The sequence below is a fragment of the Phoxinus phoxinus genome, assembly GCF_949152265.1.
Source record: "Phoxinus phoxinus genome assembly, chromosome: 25".
Lineage (NCBI taxonomy): Eukaryota > Metazoa > Chordata > Actinopteri > Cypriniformes > Leuciscidae > Phoxinus > Phoxinus phoxinus.
Window position 1 is genome coordinate 21,414,856 of NC_136900.1, and position 26,507 is coordinate 21,441,362.

At 38.2% G+C, this 26,507-nt stretch overlaps 2 protein-coding genes across 3 annotated transcripts; one reads left to right on the forward strand and one right to left on the reverse strand.

The window, feature by feature from the left end:
• Positions 1 to 710: 710 nt before the first annotated feature.
• Positions 711 to 20,523, reverse strand: duox (dual oxidase). Its single transcript, XM_079603584.1, has 33 exons — positions 20,386 to 20,523; positions 19,926 to 20,009; positions 19,679 to 19,843; positions 18,256 to 18,443; positions 17,974 to 18,175; positions 17,409 to 17,575; positions 17,175 to 17,235; positions 15,343 to 15,439; positions 14,884 to 14,974; positions 14,533 to 14,635; positions 13,943 to 14,109; positions 12,851 to 13,026; positions 12,625 to 12,743; positions 12,391 to 12,531; positions 11,612 to 11,725; positions 11,297 to 11,499; positions 11,031 to 11,216; positions 10,723 to 10,936; positions 9,827 to 9,920; positions 9,483 to 9,643; positions 9,306 to 9,372; positions 9,122 to 9,205; positions 7,288 to 7,466; positions 6,907 to 7,137; positions 6,507 to 6,606; positions 6,166 to 6,215; positions 5,917 to 6,044; positions 5,053 to 5,206; positions 4,523 to 4,755; positions 3,413 to 3,571; positions 3,172 to 3,327; positions 1,437 to 1,565; positions 711 to 1,217 (listed from the first exon to the last, which is right to left on the reverse strand). Exons 1-33 carry the CDS (start codon positions 20,447 to 20,449, stop codon positions 1,095 to 1,097), a joined length of 4,590 nt encoding a protein of 1,529 aa, XP_079459710.1. The 5' UTR covers positions 20,450 to 20,523; the 3' UTR covers positions 711 to 1,094.
• duox2 (dual oxidase 2) lies at positions 20,497 to 25,241 on the forward strand. 2 transcript variants are annotated; one of them, XM_079603588.1, is made up of 8 exons: positions 20,497 to 20,925; positions 22,691 to 22,863; positions 23,371 to 23,428; positions 23,768 to 23,902; positions 23,990 to 24,197; positions 24,305 to 24,519; positions 24,612 to 24,829; positions 25,084 to 25,241. In XM_079603588.1, the coding sequence occupies exons 1-8, from the start codon at positions 20,805 to 20,807 to the stop codon at positions 25,090 to 25,092; spliced, it is 1,137 nt and encodes a 378-aa protein (XP_079459714.1). In that variant the 5' UTR covers positions 20,497 to 20,804; the 3' UTR covers positions 25,093 to 25,241. The 2 variants fall into 2 exon arrangements, with proteins under 2 accessions (XP_079459714.1, XP_079459713.1); XM_079603587.1 differs by lacking the exon at positions 25,084 to 25,241 and having other exon boundaries at positions 20,793 to 20,925; positions 24,612 to 24,970.
• Positions 25,242 to 26,507: the final 1,266 nt, after the last annotated feature.

Genomic DNA, 26,507 nt, shown 5'->3' on the forward strand with positions numbered 1-26,507 from the left:
GTAGATTTCCTCATTATTAATCCATACCTTATATAAATAAATGCATGTACAACATAATAGACGGACCATCTGCCTCTGATACTTTAGATAAAGAAGGATTTCCTTTCTAAAACGAGGGAACAATTAGATTGTTTGTAAAAGAAGTTGCTTTATTCCCATTATAAAATGAGTGTTTGAAAATAACTGGTATTTTCCACCTTTTCTATAATATAATATAATATAATATAATATAATAGTAATATAATATAATATAATATAATAGTAATATAATATAGTATACCGGTAATATAATATACCGGTAATATAATATAATATAAATCACTCACATACACATTATAGTTATACCCAGACATTGCAATTTGCATATACACTATAAAATGCTGACTTACATTTTTAAGTACAATCAACTTGCATGTTTAAGTAATTTCAACTCAAATTACATTAAACTGACTTTAAAAAATGAGTTGAATCTTGTATAACATAAAAATGTTTTTTAATCATATTTAAAAAATGTGAAAATTGCTTAACTTCTTGTGATGAGTTAAAGCAATGTAAAAACATATGTTGTCATAACTTATTAATCATATAATTTTTAACAGTCTAATACATTTATATTTCCAATGTTTAAAACCATTATATCAGCGACGGTGATTTTAAACCGTTTATTGCATCATGTCACAATGATAATGAGACTCAAATGACAACTCCAATACAGTCAAAAATGTAATAATACTGAATTTATTGATCATCCATTACAGAAATGTATAACATATGTACTTTTGCATTCAGACAGAGAGAAAGAAAAGAAAAATGCTTTAATGAATTTAGCATAACAAAAGATCTTTCCTCTGGCAGTAATCAATTTCTTTGAATGAAATGCACCCCTAATATGTTTGTTACTAAAACTAATTTTTGATTTGATGACTGCTTTATAATTCTATTTGACCTCAACGTGTTCTTTACCAATGTTTAGAAAACTCATTGGCTGTTTTAAAAGGAATAAATGAGTTCAGTCCTTATAAAATGAATAAATAATGATTACTAAATGATTCGCTAACAGTTATTCCTCCTTAAATAATTCCCACATGGACAGTCTAGAAGTTCTCATAATGGTGAAGAAAATGTGTCTGGTCACGTTTGTTCATTTGCTGGCAGGCCTTCTCGACATTCTTCGTCAGACCGGGAGGACCACAGCTGAACACGCCGATCTTTTCCACCTTTAAGCAAGAGTAGAAAGAACCACTCATGAATTGCGTACGTGAGGTTGATATACTCTAACTGCCACATCGATTCAATTTTATGACTTATTATCTTAATATAAAAATGACTTCCTTCACAAGAATCCATGCAAATCACAGATATTTACTGATACTGGAGGATTAGATAAAATGTAACAGAGTTTAACGGTACAGCGGTAAAGAAATTGTCTTTCTGACCTCTGGATGAACTTCCTGTAGCGAGCTGAGGAAAGCCTGAAAGGGGGGGCGACCGAAGTGTGTGACGGACCGCAGGCCGGTGAACAGACTCCTGTTCCACACCTTCTGAAAGTGCCGCTCACAAACATACTTAAAAAGAGAAAGAGAAATAACCAGACATGACTTCATAGCTGTTCAGCTGCTATAAATTATGTCACAGTAGTTCAGTGGAACGGATAATAACCATAAACCAATTGCGTTTAGTCATAAACTCATTCTTATGTTAACACAATGGGCCCTATTTTAATGATCTAAGCGCATGGTCTAAAGTGCACGGCACAAGTCCACTTAGGTCGCGTCTGAATCAAGTAATCCATCCGCCGGAAACTGAAGTCATTGTAGCAGAACATCACCTGCTGTTAGCATTCCTTTGACTCCTGTTCATTTTGGCGTTACTTTGACAGCAAATAACTTTACATCTGAGGCGTTTAAAGACTCCATATGTCCATTATTTATTTCTAAAGAAACTCGACAATGTATAAAAGGCTCCATTACCTTGTATCTTACGTTATGGCCCCGTAGAAGCAGTTTTTGTAAAAATAGGCTAACAATTGCGTCATAACCACGCGACTCTCTGTCGCACTGTAGAGAAATTACCGTATAGACCGGCGGAGAAGCTCACGGGCAATCTGGGGGACGTGGAGGCATAAAGTCTGATAAAGTCAAGGCAGAAGCCCATAGAGAGTGATAAAGTTGATCCTACTGCTAGCTCATGGACAGCTAATGCTAACGCTCTCCGTCTCTGCGAGATTCTGAAGGGAATGATTCAGATTTCTCTCGGCACAGCTACTAGAAGACTGACAGCTGTCAGTCAGGTTGCTCACGTCACATCTCCGTCGTCAAGCTCAGTTTGAGTCTGCGCAGTTCGCCTGGCGATCAGGAAGTGAGTGCTTCTAATTGACTTCACTTTTCTCCGTTGAAACCTATGGGGTCACTGCGTCCATCTTATATACTGTCTATGGTCTGAATCCACTTTTGCTAGTTTAACGACGCGAAAAATGGTCGTCGTGCATGGTCTAAAAGGGTTGTCCCTATTCTCTTAAGAAATAAATGATGTATTTTGGGCTTTACGTGCAATAAACCAATCCGAGTCTCATCTCCCATTCCCTTTAAAAGCCAGTTGCGCTCGCGCCATGGGGGATTCCCTATTTACAAGGCGAAATTTGCAAGCGGAAAAAACTGAACGCGTCTCCAGAGCGCAACTGATCTGCTCGTGCGCGACTTTAAAGCGTGCAAGCAGAACATCTACGGGACAAGCCGGATTCCACCATATCTTTATGTACACAATATTAATCTTTTACATTGTAATCCTTTTATTTGTAATATTTGGCTAGTTTGTGTGCTGCTGTGCATCCCTGTGTGTGTAGTAAGTAGAGTGTACGCGCGTTGTATTATTAATGCGCTCCTTAAATAACAAAAAAAATACTGCGCCGTTGACTTTAGACCAGGTTTGAGTGTCCTGGTGTCTATTTCAGTTCCTCAAAATAGCAACGTGCCAACAATGCGCCTGAACACACCTCGTTTTCAGACCAGCTGTCCATGGGCGAACAAATGGGCGCAAATGCATTTGCTATTTAAACAACGTGGCGCGGGACGTGAAAATGAAAACTGCGTCGGGCTGAAACTAGCAAAACACACTTGTGTCACGCTTGTCGCTGCATTGCACCGGGTGTATGATAGGGCCCAATGGGTTTACCAGCATGGTGGTGCGGAGATCGAATTTCTCAGCCAGCTGTGTGATGTAGATGTGCACTGACACAAGCTCCTGGCCGTCCATGTCCTCCACCTCTCTGATGATGTCAGACACCCACTCGAATTGACGCTGGGTCCGCGTCACCCAGATAAAATACACCTAGAGCCGGAGGACATGTGTCTTTAACAACTTCAATCAAGGGACTTTCAAAAAATATATGTTTAAAAAAAAAAGGAAACTTTACCTTTTTGCACTGAAACTTGACCTTGACTGAAGATTTGAAGACCAGGTCTTTTAAGATGGAAGCGAAGGGTGTGACTCCAATCCCAGCACCCACCAGCACTGACACCTCATAGTCTGTCCACTCCTGGTGACCCTCCCCAAACGGCCCGTCCAGATACAGCTGTGTGTGAATTATTGTTTTATGAAGATAATGAATAATAATAATAATAAAAAAACATTCCATTTAGAATTTTTTGTTAAATTAAATTTAAACCATATACTTTATACATTTATATATATATTTCCGGTTGTTATCTGAACAACACCTGAAGGGGGTTTATTCTGAGATAACAACCGGCTGGATGTACATTATCCCGCTTATTACACGGCTACTTGCCACGTAAATAAATTATTAGACACGAAATATCGATCTGAGTTGAAATATTTTATTAGGTCTTTAAACGCAGAGCTTCCGCGAAGAGAGCAGTTGCTAACGCGGCAAGTTCAAAGTAGACGGACATTTAAGAGATACGGTATAAAGTCATACCACTTATTACAGCATTTCGCCACATAAATAATTATGGAGATAAGAGATATTGATTTGAGATTAAACTGTTTTAAAATCGTACCTGTTTGAATCTTGTAATCAAACCGTGTACAAAACAATAGTCAAATGGCAGCAGCTGCGTTTGAAACAAGAGAGAGCGAGTCCACGATACTGGATGGCATAATTAAATAACTACACAAAATATTGATTTGACTGAGTTTTAATATTTTATCAGCCCACCAAGCGCAAAAATTCCACGAAGAAGAAAAAACATTCCTAGCAAGCGTATATCGCTGCTGACTTCAGTGACCCGGATGAGCCTGTGTTATCTGTTTTTAGCGGTTGTTATCTGGGAATAACATACCTCTGGATGGTGCAATTGACCAATCAGAATCAAGTATTCCACAGAGCTGTATAATAATATAATAAAATACTTTTTCCTTTTTTTTTTTTGCTTGTCTGACTTGGGCATTTTACCTTAAGGAACTCTGTCTATCTGATCTGATCCTTAAACATTTTTTATTGGCATAACCTTATTCATTCAGGTGTATCTACATCCCCAAACATAAACTTTTCCATCCTTGCCTTGGGATATCCTCCAAGCTCCTGGAGTTTCTCAGGGGTGTAGGCCTCTCTGAGTTTGCTGGTCCAGGGTCCCGCTGCACGGATATGAAGGCTGAGGGTCTCCTCGTGGGGTGCGGAGGTCAGGGTGAAGGGGTGGTACTCATCCGTGCCCAGCGCCAGGCATGCGATTCGCACCCACTGTCCCGAGCGGTAGACAAAACCTTGAGGACGCTTAAACTCCAGGTATGTTACATCTACCAATTCAAAGGAATCGAGAAGCGGGTTTGTTATCATTGTTACCTCATAATACCTGGTGATTTTAAACATATTTGACAACAAAGATGTGATATGACAGGACAGTTTGTGCATGTGTTATATCATTTTGAATTTGACTTGAGATTCCCTGTTGTGAGACGCTGTGTGATTTCACAGCCAGAGCAATTAGGAGTGACACTTTACAGCACATGACAGAGCACTGTGTGCGCGGGCCCTTGGAGACTCGCAGATAAAGGAGCTTTGTGCTGGATCTGCGGAGACTGAGTGTCGTCTACCTGAGGGCAGCAGCTCGGCTTTCACCACTGGGATCTCAACCTTCTTCCTGTTGAGGCTGATGAGCTTGTCCAGGAGGAAGAGGAGGCCCGGGGGGATCAGGTAGATGTGGAAGCGGGGCTCCTGAAGGAGGGCGTAGCTGCCGTGGATCACCGTCTGCCACGGGAGACGAGAGACAGGGGCAAGTCAGATGTGTAACTCTCTCACAAAACAAACATATACAATTATTGTTGTCGTTTCTTTTCACTTCAAAACTAAAAATAATATTCCCAGTCTTTTTTTAAACAAAACAAAACAAAACAAAACAAAAACATAAAACAGACAAAAATGTATTATTGTTGTCGTTTCTTTTCAATTCAAAACTAAAAATAACATTTACCAGTCTTTTTTGAAACGAAACACAACACAAAACAAAAACAACAAATATATACAACAGATGAAAATGAAGTTTCTTTTCACATTTCAAAACTAAAAATAACATTCCCAGGCAGTCTTTTTAAAAACAAAACAGAACAAACAAACAAACAAACATATAAAACCAACAAAAATTTCTTATTTTTTCTGTTTCTTTTCACTTCAAAACTAAAAAGAACATTCCCAGTCAATCAAATAAACAAATAATATGGTAATATTTTTTCCTTTGTGGTTTAATAATGCATGCATTAAAGTTATTAAATATGTTTCAGCCCAAGCAAATAAACAGTTGAAGTGTCTATCAAAAAGGGCAATTATAAATCCTACAGCCGCCACTACACTGTTATGATTTCTCCTACTATCAGTATTTTATCTATATTTAACATTATTTTTCTCAGTACACAATACTGAAACTCAGACACTCATGAAACTAGCGCTTTTTCCCCCCTCACCAGGACATAGACGAGCACATAAAGGTGGTGTGTAATCCAGAATCCTCTAAAGCTGATGCGTCTGAAATAGTGTGAGGCGAAGACGTACATAAAAGCAAAAATCAGCAGCAAAAGGACCCCAGTGAGACCTGAAAGAAAAGAAAAAAACCACCAGAGGTTTACAAAGAACACACAAAACATACATCCACACAAATAATACATTAATTGATTACTGGTTATATAGAAACAACATTGAATATGAAGCCAAACCAGGCACTGTCTTGAAAAACCAGAAGGTCCATTTCAATGGAAGCTCAGACCTGTAAATGATCAACACATAGCATTAGTTTATTAATATAGTCCAGGTGAAATGTGAAAATGATGTTCACTTTTTCATAAAAACTTGGTACAGTTTGCGGCCATGAACATTTTTAGAAATGGAGCCATCGCAAAAATGCCTCATGGCGGCCATTTTACTTTTCGCCATATCTAAATTTGTTAAAAGTGAACATCTATCCATCTGTCTGTCTGTCTATCTTTTTTAATTATATTATATTATATATATAGTGTATATACTACAGTCCAATAATTACATCAATGATATGAATTACCCATTGTTGGAGAACACTCTAGGAAACAAGCAGGCAAGAATGCTGAGGTCACTGATGCAGAAAATGTAAACGTTGACCAAATGACCCAAACTGTGGACAACTGTGGCACAAAAACAAAATTGAAAGAAACAAAAGAATTAGTTAACAAATAATAAGTGCATAAATGTAATTTATGTTTTGCACATCACTTTGAGGAAGTTACAATACACAATGGAACTTTGAAACCTGGTCATTAAATGCAACCATTGAGTCATATATGCCATAAACTTGGCGGAGATAGAAATTGTTAAAACAAAAATATGGTGACTTAAAGTTCAACCGAATTCTTTAAAGGGCACACAAGGAAGTTAAAGTATTCTAAATGCCGTTTTGCACGTAGAGGGAATTTTTGTCATCTGACCTGAGAGGATGACAGCAGTTATAGCCATGTGGCGGTGAAGGTCAATGGCCGCATCGAATGGGATGTATCTGTTGAGGAAAGTCTCCCTGCACATGGTTATCAGGTTACGGCACACGGTGAGGAGCATGTAGGGAAACAGGAAGGAGATGGCGGCCGCAGAACCGCGAGACACCATAATGCCCACCATGGAGGTCTCTGGGATGCCACTGGCGTGAGCCTGTAAACCATAATCTAAAAACATCGCTATTGGTTTGCAACCGTTAGTGTGGAACTCCAGTGTCAAAATGCATGACCGATTCAACATGATTACTAACTAATCATTCAGAGGCCTTAAATATGTACAATACAATAATTAACGATGAAAAGAGATGGGACACTTACAGTAGCATCTCTCCAGTGCTAGTCCAGCTGTGATCCCGTACATAATGATTATGCAAATGATATGCCTCCTGTAGTTTTCGATGAAGCGCTTGAACTGCTGGATCCATTTCTTCACTGGGTTTCGGTTGTAGCGCTCTCTCTGAGGACTCACGTACACCTTGGGGTTGCTTTGTCCAACTCTGGGGAAACTGGACATTTTAATTATGTGGCAAAAACAACATCGCTTTATTGCTCAAACTTTAAAAAGACTATATTGGCACAATCCTTAAGCCTGTTCTGACTCGGGTCACTATACGTAACAGATTTGAGATTTTATCTGTGTACTGTATGTGTATATGTCTTGCTAGTTGGTAGGTTAGACAGACGGACAGAAAACTAATTCGACAGAATGGTGAATAACTGACTAGATAGAGAGAATGCCAGATAGATAACTATCTAGATTGTTATCCACCTATCTCTCTAATTAGTTTGTTATCTTATTAGTTAGTTATATGGCTGTCTTTTAAACTAATTAGACAGACAGACAGACAGACAGACAGACAGACAGACAGACAGACGGATAAGTAACTAGATAGATAGATAGCCAGAGAGATAACTAACTAATTAGACAGACAGACAGACAGACAGACATACAGACAGACGGATAACTAACTAGATACAGTAGATAGATAGCCAGAGAGATAACTAACTAATTAGACAGAAAGACAGGTGGATAACTAACTAACTAACTAACTAGATAGAAAGACAGTCAGAGAGATAACTAACTAAACAGACAGACAGACAGACAGACAGACAGACAATCAGACAGACAGACTGATAACTAACTAGATAGATAGATAGATAGATAGATAGACAGTCAGAGAGATAACTAACTAGATGTATAGAAAAACAGACAGAGAGATAACTAACTAATTAGACAAAGACAGGTGGATAACTAACTAACTAACTAACTAACTAACTATATAGAAAGACAGTCAGAGAGATAACTAACTAAACAGTCAGTCAGTCAGTCAGACGGACAGACAGACGGATAACTAACTAGATAGAAAGAGTCAGAGAGATAACTAACTAAACAGACAGACAGACAGACAATCAGACAGACAGACAGACAGACAGACAGACGGATAACTAACTAGATAGAAAGACAGTCAGAGAAATAACTAACTAACTAGATGTATAGAAAAACAGACAAGAGAGATAACAAACTAATTAGACAGAGAGACAGGTGGATAACTAACTAACTAACTAACTATATAGAAAGACAGTCAGAGAGATAACTAACTAAACAGTCAGACAGACAGACAGACAATCAGACAGACAGATAACTAACTAGATAGATAGATAGACAGTCAGAGAGATAACTAACTAAACAGTCAGACAGACAGACAGACAATCAGACAGACAATCAGACAGACAGATAGACAGACAGACAGACAGACAGACAGACTGATAACTAACTAGATAGATAGATAGACAGTCAGAGAGATAACTAATTAGACAGAATTAGAGATGGATAACTAACTAACTAGATGTATAGAAAAACAGACAGAGAGATAACTAACTAATTAGACAGAGAGACAGGTAGATGACTAACTAGAGAGAAAGTCAACTCAAGATGATGACGTTTAAAATGAAACCTGGCGGACATTATGTCACAGAATGGCATCAGTTCCCACAAATACCGATTGCCACATTTCTCAATAACCAACAAATGACAGGTTTCACAAAGGCTTAAATCTAACACCTAGCTGAGCTCCTAATGACCATACACATGTCAGAACATGTTGCATAATGCAACACATGCTCTAAAATGACCACGACAGATATATTATACATTAAGGTCTTGGTCTGTCTTTGACGAAGTTCCTGGCCTTGCACCTCCTCAGACCCGTGAGTAAGATCTTCCACTCCTGAAGAACTACAAAAAAACAACAACAACAACAACTTATCAGCTATATTACAGAAAACTCATATGGCACTTTTTAAAATGAGTACAACGTTATATATTTTTTCTTTACCTATTTTTCTTAATGAAAGACACTCGCTGTTGTCTGGCTAGTTTTTTCTTACCAAGTACTTCCATTCCTGAGAATACATGCACAGCAGTTTCAAAGAAGAATACCTCTGTGTTGAGTGAACCTAGAATTATAGAGACATATGGGGGATTAAAGCATAAAGAAAAATATATCCTTCACCTTTAATATTGAGCTGAGCTGAATGGTCTCGCAGCAGAAAGTGAAAGTCCTCCCACGAGAAGGAATCTTTGTTGTAAAGACCAGCGGGCTGAAGCATAGCTGCTATGCCATCATCGGCCTGACTCTTAGATAGAGCACTTCCAGAGATATCGATGAAAGACCTGCACAAGAAAGGAGAAAATGCGTCTAGCAGAAAGAAGAAATCTTTCAGAGGAACTTCATTGATTTATATCATCTGAATCTCAAAGTTATATATCATCTGAATCTTAATGTCCAGGTGATTATCAAAACATCTTTGCACACATTGCTAACTTTTTTTCTTCAAGGCTAAAAAAAACCCCGACCTGAGTAAGGAAGTGAACTCTTCCTTGGACAAGAAGCCATCTCCTTTGATATCATGCATTGAAAACAGAAGCTTAGACTTCTCCTCTGGAGTACCTGAATTTGCAAACCAAAAACATCAAACATTGGAACACTCCTATCAACATAAGAAAATAACACTGTAAAATATTCTAACAACATGACCAGTTAACTTTGTAACATTGGAACACTGCAAAATTACAAAATTGTTACATCCCAACAATGGAACAAGGAATCCTGTAGCATTTTAACATTGTAACACTGTTAGGATGTCAAATTTTGCAATTTTACAGTGTTGATGTTACAGCGTTACTATGGTGAATTCTACAAAATTACCGTCACATTGTTAGGATGTTACATTTGTACAATTTTATGTTACAGTGTTACAATTTCATGATGTTACAATGCTACAAAAGGGCCTTGTTATATTGTAAAACTGATATCCTAACAATGTAACAAGACAACTTTAGCATTGTAGCATCATGAAATTGTAACACTGTAACATCATAAAACTATAAAAATGTAACATCCTAACCCACAATGTGACAGGGTAATTTTGTAGAATTTACCATAGTAACACAGTAACATCAACACTGTAAAATTGCAAAACTGTGACATTGTATCATTCGTAACTGCAAAATGGTAAACCTGTAACATTCTAACATGTACCATTGTAACAGTAACGTTGTAACGGTTTAAAATGGGACAACATCCTAACAAAGTAATCTTGCAGCATTGTATCATCGTAACGTACTGTAACATTGTAGCTGTGTAACGTGTTAGTTTTGTATAATTATATTGCAACAACATTTGGACCAGAGGTGATAAGTCTTGAGTTTTTAACCCTAAACTACGATAGAAAAGATCTGAAAAACCTCACCTGTCATAAAAATGACAATAACATCCAGGAACTCCTGAAATGAAAGGTATCCGTTACCGTCCTTGTCAGCCAGTGTGAACATAGACTCTACAAAGAGCGAGTCCGGCTTCAGACCGAACACTCTGGCAAATTCTACTCGCGTGAGCTCACACTGTAAAGCTTCTCGGGTCCTATTGCTCAAGTCTCCTGCATCACTTTTATCAATGTCCAAGACCTGGAGTCAAAAAAGACATGTAAGATGCTACCTCTCAACTTTGTGACACATTGCCAGTGGAATGAGGACCAGAAAGGTCCTCGTTATGTTCTACCTTTGAAAAAGCATGCTTGAAGAACGTCTCCACAATCTGTTCCCTCTGTTCTCTGGTCACGGCATCTCTAAGAATTTCTTTCTCACTCATTTCCGTCACAGTTAGACTCTGAATTCTGCCGTCCAGCTCAGATCTCAGGTGGTTTAAGAACTCTGACCTCCGACCAACGTCCTCGAAGAACAAAACCTTTCGGCCAGAAATCCAACTTAATGTCTCATTGAGCATTCGTTGCATTATGACAGCAGAATGAAGTACCGAATTCTTACCAGATCATACTCTTTGGGGATCTTCAAGAGTAGAGCACGGTGCTGGTGGTCATTGGGTATTATCACTTTCAGGTGTTCTTGATTGCCGAAGCTGTGAGAGCTGAGAAGAGAGCCGTTCTCATCAAAGGTCTGGAATACTTTCTTCTCGTTGAACGCAAGAGTGACTTGTCGGGGTGCCGTATTGTGCCCCAACCATTCTTTGGCTGAACACAAAAGTGAAATCAGAAACACACACACACACAAAAAAAATAAGTTAATAAACTCATCTTCATTGGCATATCAGGCCAACATGAAATTGCAGGTGATGTTACTGACCAGAAGTTCCATGAACAGGTTCCTTGTGTTTTGTGGAACCTCTGAGCTTCTTTTGGAATCGTTTGTATCTGCATGTCCGAACACGAGCAACTACACAAGCTACTATGTAGCTTACTGTCGAGAGATCAGAAAAAGTATGTGTGTTGAAAAATGTTTGGGTGGCATATGCATTATATTAACTAACAGTTCATTTGTGACAGTTTTTTGGTAAACAACATTTTTTTTTTTTTTTTTTTTTTACAAAAAAAGTACAAAAAAAGTAAATAAATTATATATATATAAATAAATAGTAAATTTTTATTTCATAACATGAATAACATTCCAATCTTTTTTAAGCAAAATAGTAAAATACATAATTATTATGTAATTATTGGGGGGGGGGGGGGGGGGGGGGTTATATTACATTCATACATAAGTACTTTTATAATTCCAGATCAAATACAATTGTCTGAAGTAAATACATGAAACTGTAATTCAATTATAGTTTATAGGTGCAGTTCGCAATTTCTGAGAAACGCTGTTGATATTTTAAAGCACCAAAACAAACACGCCCCTGCCCAAAAGGACCACACCCCTATCTTGATATCCCCGCCCCTAAATTCACAAACACGCTATAGAGCACATGCACCACCCCTCTCATTAGTGCACATGCCCCTTACTGCTGATTGGCTACAAGTGTGTTTTGGCGCTCGGTCCGATCCACTTTCAGCCCTGTTTCTCAAAAATTGCTTACTGCACCTTTAATTACTGCATACAAGTAAATTATGAATAACACTGACCAACAGGAAACAGGAACAGCACCACCACTGTTACGCCAAAACCAGCTTTGCTGCTGTTGTCAAAGTAACTCACAGAGACGGCCTTTGTGCAGGGGTGAAGATCGGAGGCTCTGATTGGCTGAGGCTGGGGGCAGGGATCACCTGTACAAAAAGCCCAAAATAAACAAATCATGATTTTCAATATGATTTTTGTGTGTGTGGAATATGTTGATGCGTGTGTAGGTTGTGTATTACCGTCCACCCAGAAGAACGCGTTCTTTTGAATGTCGCCCTCCTCTGCACTGGTGACGTCCAGAATGACATCGTGAAATGTGGTGTTCTGTATGGCTCGGATCTCCTCCTCAGTGAACAACCTGAGAGAAAGCAGCTGATACTTAGCCAGAAATACCTTTTACGTGGACTCGTCTGACCAAATTGACATGGTTGTTTTTTATGTAATCATCACCAGAAATGTTCCCACCCATTTTGTCTGTTCTCAAACCAGAAGCGATCAGCGTTCCTTATGCGTTCAAACTGGTCCAGGATGATGGCAGAAAACACTGGACCTGGTCCTTCCTGTGTTTCTAGTAGGCCACCCACAAACAGCTCTAATCTGGAGGTGTCGTTCTCGTATAACTCTGCAAGCTCCCTTAACAACTGAAAAGCAGTGAAAAGAGATTTAACTAAGAGAACATTTTGCATTTGAGTGAGTTTTGAGTGGCGTTTACAAGTGAAAACAACGCCGCCACAATAAAAGGGTAATTGTTATTGAGATGTTTGCTGATGATTCATGCCATTGGGGGCTTTCGCACCGAGTAGTTGTAGGAACTAGCCACCAGGGTGGTTAAGAACTAATGGTTCCCCTAGGAAACGTTTTCCTGGTTGCATTCGTACCACCAGTAGGGACTCTGAAGTGATGTAAGCCATGCTTGATGTTGTGACTTTTATTATGACGGCGCAGCGGACCTTTATTTTGACGACGCTGAGAACGCCAGAACCTGAGCACTCAGCGCTCCCATTCTCCGTCTTCATTAGTTTACGATCTGTGTAACAGTCCCGTCTAATACGTTATTAGATAGAACTGTTATACATAGAAAGTAGACAGTAATGAAAATGTATTAGCGTACGCTGTGTGGTTGCTAGCTGAGCAGAAATACATAATCATGTTTGGCTTGGTCCCCTCAAAGTCGTGTTGGATTTTTTCCTCAGTGTAAAGGTTAAGAGGTCCATCTATCACTGTTTTCCATGTTCGTAGAGTTAGTTAGTGGAGTAAATATATAGGCTATAATCTGTGTATACACAGCTTTTTTTTAAATGGCGGGTACTGGTGTTTCGCGTGCGTTCGGCCAATCAGGTTACACTAACGTCACTGGTAGTTTCTATAGTGCTGGATTTGACACTACTCTGAAGTAGGAGCTCATTTAGTTTCCCCAAAAGGAGTCCCTAGAACTAAAATCGTTCCCAGTAGCTGTGGTGCGAACACGACAAAATCCGGGTACTTTCGCCAATAGTTCTAGGAACTATGAAAATGTTCCCCCGGTGCGAAAGCCCCTATTGATACTGTAAACAGCACCTGTATGTTATTCAGTTTAGGGTTGATCTCCTCCCAGGAGGTGACTGGCCGCATGTTGAGGGCCGCTCTGATCTGGTTATAACTCGGCAGCCCAAAATCACGCCCCCTCTGGATGGATAAAGCCACTGCATCAGAGCGCGAGAACCGCAAGGGGCCGTACATGTAATCTAATGAAGAAAAGGAATGGAGAAGATGAATAAACTAATAGATGTATCACATTTTAAAAATACTGTATTTATTATAAATGATTTATCAGTGCGTATAATTTTTTTAAAGGGACAGTTCACCCAAAAATGAAAATCCCTTAAATTAATGTGCCCTGATAATCTTTAATCAAAATAACTTCCCCTCCCTCTTGCAGTATCATCTCTCTTTTCTGGCATTGGGGCGGAGCAACCTGTCACTCACATGAGATCCACCAATAGCAAACCACAACCATCCAATCAATTCCTGATGGACATCAAGCCCCGCCCTACATTTATTCTTGTTCGAGAAGCAGTTTCACTCGGATATGTCACAATATAAATAATAAAATATGGTCGCAACTTTCGCTTCAAGCCGACTTTCAATTAATCAAAAGAAAAACCAACCTCTCAAATCCTCGACAATGACGTTGTCCTCGCGCTCAGCGATCTGAGAAGCCATGCCCATTATTAGCTCATCTGCATCCTGACTGGACTGCAGGTTTGGATTCTAAAACATATATAACTTGATATAAAATATAACTTAATGATATATTAATGTTATTTAATCAGTTTACATTCATTTCTAAACAAAAAATGCATTTAATTAGATTGATAAATAAAAATTAGTTATACAATATATAATAAAGAAATCCTTGGGGACACAATCAGGCAACATTTTAGTACCAAGCCACAATGTATGAAATTTTAATTACATGCTCGCATAATCCAAACCAAACCCCGTCTGTCATGACTCACATTTCGGTTCCAGAAGGTGTTGCAAAAACGCAGGCCAGGAGATTTACTTGCATCGTTGTTCACAGCACTTTTGTAGTGACACGTCCTGTTTCTGAATCCCCAAAATCATGTTTCAACACAATTACAGATACAACTGAGGATTTTGTATGTACACTAACTTTCTATTCATTGATGAATCCTTGGAAACAAACATATTTAGGAGCGCAACTGTTTACAGCACTAATAATAATCATAAGACATGTTTCTTGAGCATCAAATCATCATTTTAGAATGATTTCTGAAAGATCATGTGACACTGAAGATTGCTGAAATTTGTAATGGTAGTGTAATACTTTAAGATTTTAACAGAAATACTTCAATATTACTATCAACAGTGGTTTGTAACAAAAACTTTAAAAAGGCTTTCAACATTCAACTGATCAGGTGCATTTTACAAAAGTGAATAATTGAGAAATGTACCTTTTATACACACCAGGTGGCACAAGAGTCAGCCCAAACCTCACCGCAGCGGCTTCAAACTCAGCAGAGATCCCTGGATCAACATGTTTCTGATAACCTGCAGAACGACAGAACGAAAGCAGCTCTGTGTGATTCAACTCATATTATAGATTCTGTTAATAGCTAATATTATTCAGTATATTTTTCACCAGCCATTGTTGTTCACAAAAAAAAGAAACCAAAATGAAAACACTTAAGTGATATAACTGAAGTAGAGCTTACAGTAACATTCATTCAGTTAAGTAACTTAACATTTTACAGTAACTTAACATTTAGTTAAGTTACTACACATACTGCAATACTGCACTCAACAGAAATGACATGCTTGCAATCTGTTAACCTGTACTGACGTATATGCCGACTGCATGCTGTCATCTACATGTTACGCAAAGAGATATTTTAACAAACCACAAATTAGACAACCTTTTGACTTGCGCATAAAGTCTCCTCCCGTTTGCAGCATATTCTGCCCTAGAACCACCTATTAAACAGGAAGAGACCATCTGACCCACATGTCAAGTGACCAGCCGGAGTTCATTATGCTCGATATACCGCAATAATACACAAACAGTTCTATAAATAATTGAAAAGTATTTTCTATTCTATAGAAACTCTGCTCTGATTGGTCAGATGGCCCAGTCTGTTGTGATTGGTCTACTCTGCTCTGTTTGGTCAGATGGTTTACTCTGTTGTGATTGGTCTACTCTGTTCTGATTGGTCAGATGGTTTACTCTGTTGTGATTGGTCTACTCTGTTCTGATTGGTCAGATGGTTCAGTATGATGTGATTGGTCTACTCTGCTCTGATTGGTCAGATGGCCCAGTCTGTTGTGATTGGTCTACTCTGCTCTGATTGGTCAGATGGTTTACTCTGTTGTGATTGGTCTACTCTGTTCTGATTGGTCAGATGGTTCAGTATGATCATGTGATTGGCCTACTCTGCTCTGATTGGTCAGATGGTTCAGTCTGTTGTGATTAGTCTACTCTGCTCTGATTGGTCAGATGGTTCAGTCTGTTGTGATTAGTCTACTCTGCTCTGATTGGTCAGATGGTTCAGTCTGTTGTGATTTGTCTTCTCAGCTCTGATTGGTCAGATGGTTCAGTATGATGTGATTGGTCTACTCTGCTCTGATTGGTCAGGTGGCCCAGTCTGTTGTGATTGGTCTACTCTGCTCTGATTGGTTAGAAGTAATAGTTTGTAGTGATTGGTCTACACTGCTCTGGGGTGCGTTTCCCAATAGCATTGTTGGCCAACTATGATCGGAATTTCTATTTAACTCTATTGGTAACGACGGAACTTGCGACCATATAGTTGACTTTGGGAAACGCACCTCTGATTGGTCAGATGGCCCAGTCTGTCATAGTTGGTATACTCTGCTCTGATTGGTCAGATGGCCCAGTCTGTTGTGATTGGTCTACTCTGCTCTGATTGGTCAGATGGCCCAGTCTGTTGTGATTGGTCTACTCTGCTCTGATTTGGTCAGATGGCCCAGTCTGTTGTGATTGGTCTTCATCAGCACTTTATACACAGTGATATGAACAATAACCATGGTGTCAGTTTTATCATATCTATTCAAGCCTGAGTCCTTTTTACATTCACAAACAGCTATATTACACACTTCATGAAACATATCTGAAAAAGCATATTAGGGGCACTATTATGTGATATGTGAGTGGAAGTGAATGGAACTTAAATTCTAGTGTGACTTTCAGTAGGTGTGTGTCATCATCTGAGACTGAAACAAACCACAGATTACTTGAGCATGTGCACATTCAAACACACACACAACTCACCTGGATAGGAAGACACTTGTTTTCCCAGATAGGCCGGAAGCCACTCATAGAATGCGATATTCTGAAGAAAGACAAAACACATACACCTTCAATCTTCAAATCTAGACCAATGTCCCTATATTCATACTCTAGTGTTCAGAGGATATGTGAAGTGAAGGATACTGCGGTACATCCCTCCAAATTGGCAGCTGTGTTACATGAAGTGAGTCAGTAATTGAGGACTATTTGCTTTACCTGAAATGTGGCAATAACCCTCTTTCGCGCATTTTGGAAAAGCTCTTCGTCTGACCAAGAGGGGTGTTCCTTGTACAGTTTGGAGGCCAGGTAATTATGGTAACGAAACCAAATAATTCCCTCAGTGACCGAAAAGATGTTCTCATTGGCCCAGGCATTCCCGAACTCTGAGAACACACAAAACGTGCACTTGAAAACCACAACATGCAACATTTTCATGAGCTTCTCGCAATGCACTTAAGAAATTTGAGCAATAAAATAACTCTTTATTAAAGGGTATTCATAACAGAATATAAATAAGTAATAAAACCAAACAATATTGTGAAAATACAGTAATCAAATAAAACATCTAAAGGGGTTTAAGTCATGTATCACGTTCTTTATTGCCTGGAGGAAACTATGGTTTACCATGGTGCATTTTTGTAAGGAATGTTACAAGAAAGCATGACTAGAAAATAGTTGATATTTCAAGTCTATCCAAAATGTCCTGATTAGCCATGCAACTACTAGTTGTGTGGTGATAAATGAATGTACAACTTTAAAAAGTAGCTGTTCCATATCTCACCATAGAGTTCTTGTGAGCCGGGACTTGTACTACTGGGGTCCGGCGCACTCCACATGAGGTAACCGCTGCTACTACGCCTGGGCATGTCCTGTGAGGAGCCTGAAGCCAAGAGTCCTTTGGAAAACGTTCTCAAGGCATCACACCATGAGCTGGAGGATCCATAGATGGAGCTGCCGTCTATCCACGCTGTCACGTGATTCACCTGAAATGAATTATGGGTAGATCAAAAACTCAAAAGGCCCATTCCAAATCTCCTACAGTCAATTGTGACTAAATGCGCACCTGTGTACGGGGATTGTTGGGACTTTGGCCCGTGCTCGGGTCCCACTCTGCTCTCTGGAACTGGAGCAGGACCGGTTGTGAGGAGTTGGAGCCAAAGACGGGATCTTCTTTATGGACTTTAATATGCATGAACTCAGGTGGGCAACCAGGTCTACGGGATTCTGAGATCTCAGACCACACATGGTAACCTAATGTAGTGATAAAGAGCATGTGTTAAAGTCGCCATCGGAACCAAATTCTCTTTGACCTTTTCAATACCAAGAAAATATCTTTTGAAAATAAGCTGCAAAAACGTCTCATTAAACTCTATAAAGTGCTTAATTCTTAATAGCAGTGCATAGATGTTGTTTTAAGCAATAAAATAGATCAGATAGATTAGGACAAAAAGTCCCCATTTATTATAATTGCATGGAAAAGAGTGACCAGTATAATCTTGTAATTGGAAGAACAAAAGTCATAATTGTGAGAAAAAAATTTTAATTGTGAGATATCAACTTGCAATTGTGAGAAAAAAGTCTGAATTGTGAGATAAAAAACTTACAATTGCGAGAAAAAAGTAATAATTGTGAAATATAACCTCCTAATTGTGAGATAAAGTCAGAATTGTGAGATTTTAAAAAATCGCAATTGCGGGAAATAAAGTCAGAATTGTGAGATTTTAAAAAATCGCAATTGCGGGAAAAAAAGTCAGAATTGTGAGATAAATAATAGCCAATGCGAGAAAAAAAGTTAGAATTGTGAGAAAAAAATAAATCACAATAACAAAGTACAAAAAAAAGTCAAAAAGAAAAAAAGTCTGAATTGTGAGATATAAACTCGTAATTGCGTTAAAAGATTAATGAGATTAAAAACGCGCAATTGCGGGAAAAAGTCAGAATTGTGAGAGAAAAAAAATCACAATTGAGAGAAAATATCAGAATTGTGAGATTTTAAAAAAAATCGCAATTGTGAGAAAAAAGTCTTGAATTGTGAGTTTTAAAAAAATCGCATTTGTGAGAAAGACAGAATTGTGAGAAGAAAAATCGCAATTCATGAAAAAAGTCATATTTGTGAGATATAAACTTGTAATTGCGTTAAAAGATTTATGAGATTAAAAACCCGCAATTGCGAGAAAAAAAGTCAGAATTGTGAGATTTTAAAAAATCGCAATCGCGAGAAAAAAAGCCAGAATTGTGAGAAGAAAAAAAATCGCAATTAATGAAAAAAGTCAGAATTGTGAGATGACAACTATTATTGTTATTGTGAGTGGCAATTATCTTTTTTTATTTTATGTCGGAAACAAGCTTCCATACTTTAAGGTAAATTACTCAGGATGCCTTTACTGATATGGAATCTTACTGAAAATGTCTTGAAACTATGATTAAAGAGCTGGCTGTGTCTAAATCAACAGGCTGCACCTAGTTTAAATGAAGGTGACACTCACCGAAGGCCACAGAGAGAAGAGTTCTGTTCTTGTATGACAGGAGACCGGATTGGCCGCTCATGGCCGTGTTGCTTATCTGGCGGGGGTTGGGCAGGTGTGGTTCCTGTCGGGACAGATAAACTCCATCCGTATACTGCGCCGGCAAGAAACGGACCAGAGCTGCATCTGTAGGGGCAACATCCTGATGTTTAGGAAAAAATATTGCATTATTTTGTAAAAAGCATAAAAGAAGAATTAATTCACTCACCTGCAGCCCCTCGATCATGATACGCCAAATTATTGTACCACCCATCATACCTTTGAACTTCCCAGGTAATGGCAGAACTCGCACCTGTTTGGTTCAAGATCAAAGGTAGTTTGGCAAAGCTATAACTCAAGTCATTATGATGATATTATGATTCACAGCACTACACATTCAAGATGTTCTTTAAATACGCCTAGGACTTTTTATAAATCTACTTTACACCCAAACACTTACCAACATTAAAGTATAGTTATGGTGTAAAATGAAGGAGAAATAATAATAGAAATTTCCATTTTCTATTTGTACATAGTGTTTAACAAATGTTCAGTCAATGAATAGCTAATGAATATTCAAATAGTTGTAAATGCATGTATTTGATTGCATAGATAAGACAGACAGACAAAGATAGATAGATGGATAGATAGATAGATAGATAGATAGATAGATAGATAGATAGACTCACCAACAGCTTGACAGAGAACAGACAGTGCAGTTAAAGTCCTCCAGATCGCCTCACATGAGCCCATTCTTGCAAACCAATGAAGCACCTCTTCGCCCAAGAGCACTTCACTTCAGACTAGAGAAAACACTAAGTGCTGTGTGTGTGTGAAAGTAGACCCAGCTTTCCTTTAAGAATGACAAAGCATGGACCTCGGAACAAATATTAAGACAATTAAACTGAAAACACAGTCACACCTGTCTTTGGAGAATAGCAGACCTCGCCTGTCCGCAGCAGATCGAGAGGCAGTGCAAATAAAAGGAAGAGTCCGAGAGTGACGGAATGAGAGTCCGACCCACATCCACACCTGACTGTTTCGCACTGAGTTTATGATGCAGGGCTGGTCATGAGCGGTTGACACCTTTCTCTGGAAATACCAATCAATGCAAATCAAAGCTGTTATTAGGAAGCGCGATCGTTTAAAAGATGAGCGCCGACCGGATCATCTTATTTCCAGGACTCATATTTCCCCGTGTGGTTTTACGGCTCTCGTTGCGTCCACAGGTGAGTTGCAGTGCGGCGTTGTGGTTGAGATTTGTAAATGTCTATTAAGCGGCATCTAATTCTGTCAGACTTGGAGAATAAGAGAATACATTTATGATCATCAAAATGTGCGCTTACCTATAACGGGCTGTTATTTGAGTAGTGTTTTCTGTGTTGTATGCCATGTAGCCTATTTTAAATTGCATTGATGTTTTAATGATGGATTATATTCCTAAATGCGAAAATGTGAGAAGGAGACGGGTTAAATGATCGGAGTTTGATCCCCGTAATTTATTAAAATCCTCCTGGAAGACAATTGAATTTGGGAGGTCTAAAAAGTATAGCCTACACAGAGACCCCCTCTCTCTTTTATTATTATTTTATTTTATTATTATTATTATTATTTTTATTTTTTACTATTTGTTTCAAGAGGATTGAACTAGCCTATGCCTAATTTTTAGTTAGAATAGTTAGAATTGAAAAGTGCGACTATTTTCACCCAGCTAAGGGAACGTTCTCAGAACTTTGGATAACTGGCAAGCTTCTATTGAAGAACGTTAACGCTTAATTAGGGCTATAGCTTAATTAGGCCATACATCGTTTTTCCTGAAAGGTGTTACCCAGCAAACACATTTACGTTGTGGCAACGTCTGTGGCACGTTGCATTTCTGCTATGACAACGTCACTCACTGTCTACGTGCTCACAACATTGTAACAACGTAGAATTGTAAGACGCGATAAAAAAAATATGTAGCCTATATATATATTAAAATATATATTTATGCTAGATATAGATATCCCCCATTTAGCATTTTAATGTTTTGAGGTTCATTTTTAATTAGTCAGATGTTAGATAATTATATACTTTTTAAATATGGTCTATCCTTATTTATTAATGGGGCTATTAGTAAATTTGCATAATTATAATCATCACCTGCAAGTGTATACACTTTGAAGAGTACAAATTATAGAACGTTACGTTAATTCAACTTTATTAAAACTATAGCCTAATCAAATTGCACTTCCAAAAGTCATACATTTGTGAAAAAAAAAAAAAAAAAAAAAAGAAGAAATATACGAATATACAAACAAGGCAGTGGCGAGTAGGCTACATATGTCGTCCAGACACCCTACAACCTTAAGCAAGGGTGGTTTAATGTGAACATTGTGTCAACGCTGTAACAACCTTCATCACACAACGTAGTTATAGCAACCTTTTGGCCATGTTGTTAAAACGTTGTTAGAAGGTTGGGCTGGGTAGTTGAACGTTCATCTGTTGTTTTAAATGTTATAGTCTATTATTTTACTTTTTAATGTTCTGTAAACATTCTGAAACATTCCCGCATAATGTTTGAAAAAGAAAAAATTGAGCGCTCCCTCGCATAACCAATATAAAAAAATAATTAAAATAAAATAAAAACACGTATTAAACTGGACGTTTAGCGTTCAGGGAACATTCATAAAAAATTTTTTTAGCAAAACATTCTTGCAACACAGGCTAATCGAGCACATAGCCTATGTAGCCTATAGCCTACAATATTGCAACAAAACATAACCTACAATTGCAACAATTTAGCACTTAATTAATGCTAAACTACAAAAAGGGGGTTTATGGTTGACGATTGCAAATTTCTCTAAGGCCAAACTAACGGGTTGCGCGAGACGCACTTCAATAGCGGCCGTAAAATTTCGATACCCTTGAAAGTCACTGTATAATTCGCACACTAGACTGTTATCTGCAATCTTCAGGTAACCGAGCCTCTTGCCAACACTGTCCTGCTTTCAGCTTTAGTTCTCGCCTGTGGAGGGAAGATGACTTTCTACGATGGCATTTACCCGTTCTACTCGCTACAAAGAAGCCCGTTCATCATCGACATCAGCCTGCTGGTCGCGATCCTGGTTTTCTCGGTTCTGGCTGTCAGTTTCATCTTCATTCTACCAGGAATACGTGGCAAATCGGTGAGTGAGCGAGTTGAATAAATTCTTCTAGAACACTATTTTAAAAACAATGCATCTGACTTCCACAGCTTTCCAATAAGGGGAAAATGAAAAATTAGAATGTGAGATGATAGAAAGGCGAATACATTATTGTTTAAAACACGTCAATAAATGTAAATGTAATATTATGACGATTCCATTTCTTTTACATTTTGTTTTTGTGAGTGTCAAATTGTTGTGAACTCAGAGGTAAAAGGTGTTTCACCTGAGTTGTCAAACATACCCTATATATCATAAGCTATTTAAAGTATTTCTTTCTATTGATTTACAAATATTGATATTCATTTTCTAATCTCAAGGTCTACACTAAGACTAAAATTACACTTCTGGGGTATTTTTGTCAGTTTAGGTGACATTTTTTGCCCTTATCAACTTATAAACCATAGTGTAAAGTCTTTTACATCAACTCTTTTTACATTTCTGCAAAAAAAAAAAAAAATTATATATAAAATGTCCTCTTTTTTTCAGAGATTGTTCTGGATGTTCAGGATAATCATTAGTTTATTTATCGGGGGTGTTTTAGTTGGTGAGTATTTCAAGTATTTTGTTTAGTTCATTAGGAAATCTAGTAGTATTTGTTATTGTATAGTGGCCTCAAAAACTATTTTCACACTTCCAAGTTAAAGTTATGCTTTACTTCACCAATTTTTCTACTTTTAACAGAGGTCAAAGTAATAACCAGAGATTGTTTTGACATATTTGTTATGTTATGCAATGACATTCACATATTTTTAAGTGTGAGTACGAGTAGATATTCAGCTGGAACAATAGAAACAAACGTCCCTTTGAGTCCACTTATTATATAAGAGCTGCTAAACTTGTATGGCCAGCATTTTCATTCCTGATCTGCTAAACTCCTCTTCAGTGTTGAATTTTACCGGAGACTGGGCTGAAGCCAGCGTGAAGGCCAACGCCACCTACAAGTCCTTCAGTAACGCAGTGGTGTCCGCTGAGGTGGGACTGCACGTGGGCCTGTACGGAATAAACATCACACTCAGAGGTGAACAGGACGAGTCCGCGACATTTTAGGCCCAATTTTTAGAGCAACAAAACTCTGACCGGGTCTTTTGACATCTGTTCCCGACAGGCGAGCCAGTATCGCAGATAAACGAGACCATTGACTACAACGAGATCTTCAGTTGGTCGAGCAGCGTGGATGAGCAGTACGGCGACGCGCTCGAGAGGGGTCTTCCCAACCCCATCCTTTACATCGCAGAGAAGTTCACACGCAACAGCGCTTGCGGGCTCATCTTCCAGTACAGATACTCAGGCCGCTTCGCCTCAGCCAATCTCTGGTAAACCAACACACAGTCACCACCAATCTCTTACTGTAGTGTAAAGAAACTCCGTCCTATTCAACAAATGCAAACAAGCTAAAGTAAAGAATGGCCTTCTCCCGCAGGACGGCTTTTTGCTGCTGGCTGGTGGCCAATATCCTCTTCTCAATGCCCGTCATCCTCTACGCCGGGTACATGATGATAGCCACGGCTGCTTTCATCTTCTTCTCCATGGCTTCCTTCTCAACTATATACAACGTGTCCCAATGTGACTTCAGTATAGGTGCAGAGTCCTTAAGGACAGACTACAGCCATTCCTTCTGGATCGCTTTGGCAACTGGTAAATGCTCCTAATGGGAAAGCGGGTCACTCTCGAAAGATTTTTTGACTTGGAAAGCATTTAAAATCATTTATAACATGGTTGATTTTCAGGTTTACTGTGCGCTGTGATCGGTTTGGTGGTGGTGTTACTGGATTGTCTATTTCCTGGGAGGATGAGGGAGGCGTTCAGTGTTGGCGTGGACAACGAGGAAGACGAATGCCATACCGGTGAATGCTACCTCAACTCAGGCTTTCTAGAGGGTGTGATCTCAGATGACATAACACAGTCGGGGAATGGCTCTTTGCCTCAGCCGATCACTACATTAACAGTATGTTTTATACACAAATAAATGCATTTTCATTATCATTAGCTGAAAAGACAAACGATTTGGTCTTAATTTCAGTTTCTTTCCGTGGAACACAAAATAAGATGTTTTGAAGAATCTTCATGCTGCTCTTTTCCATACAACGACTGCATATTACTACTAACACCAGAATCATGTCATTAATTGTTTAAAAATGCACTGTCTTTGCTGTTGAAAGATTTATTGTTTTCTTTTTTTTTTCTTATTTCTTTTAACAGAGGCTTTGAGGGGCGGTTTGTTGTCGTCCACAACTACTACTTGAAAACTTGCAGACTGAAACTTTCTGGGAGATCTTTTATATAAAATTGTTACTGTTTCTATTGTTCTATTCTATTGTTCTACAGCATATACATATGTATACATGTACATAATGCACAAAAAATATAAATATAAAAAAAAAAATCTATTTCTACAATGTGTCCATTTTCATTATTTGTGTTATAGTATGAACTTCAGATATTATGCACACATTATTGCAATAACGACATTTGGCGATACCAAGATTAAATTCATAACCACATGAATGTGGAAGTTTACATGTAATTTAATTCAAGGTATATTAAACCAGGCTTATCATCATCAACTAAAACTATAAAAACCCATTTTCATTACTTGAAATTAGCGCTGTCAAATCGATTAATCGCATCTAACAGAAAAGTTTTTGGTAATTATGTGTGATATATTATTGCATTCATGTTATATATCTGTTGTGTGTCTGTGTATATATACATATCATTTTGTGTTTATATAATGTGTATGTTAAATGCGATTAATCACGATTAATCGATTTGACAGAAATACTTGAAATAAAAAAAACATGAACTGAAAAAAAATCTTAATTTTCTTTAAATTGAATATAGATATATAAAAAAAGCACACAAAATAAAACTAAAAAACAACAAAATTACTAAAACTTTATTAAAATGACCAAAATTAAAATGAAAACTAAATATCTAATTCAAAATATTAACAAAAACTATAATAGTATCATTGGTACTAAAATAACATTTCATGCTCAGAGAAAAAATAAGCACTAAAATGACATAGGCCTACCTGAAGTGCAGATGGGGTTCATTCATGAGATAATTCTGACTCATTCATTCTATTATTCATAATATCATGCATGAACATAAATGCAGCTCAGGTTTTCTGATTAGTACATCTTTTAAGTCTTCAAAATCCGGCATGCTGAACTAGTAATCTACAGAAATGAGTCATTCATTGTGTACAGTACCCATTTATCACAGAGACACCGAGGACAGCCAGAAGAACTGAAATGCAGCCTATTCAGAAAATGTAACAGTAATCTTTGGATTTCAGCATGCTTTAGTCCAATTTTTGAGTTTGTGAAATGAGAATTGTTATTTAAATGTAGTGATAATACACTACTTTGTCGATTAAATGGTCAGTATCTTAAAGCTGCGGTCGGCAAGTCTGGCAGATTGAGGGGACTTAGCCAAAATTTTGAATGTTTACAACTCTCATGCCCCTCTCCCACTACCGCGAGCACCCTGCTATAGAGTTCATGCTCGTCAGTGTGTGTGTACCAGTTTTTCTGTGAACCTGCCCGTCTCTTCAGCATCGAAGCATCATTTTATTTTCTTTGGTTGATTTGGACCTCCTCTGGTTGTTAACTGAGGAA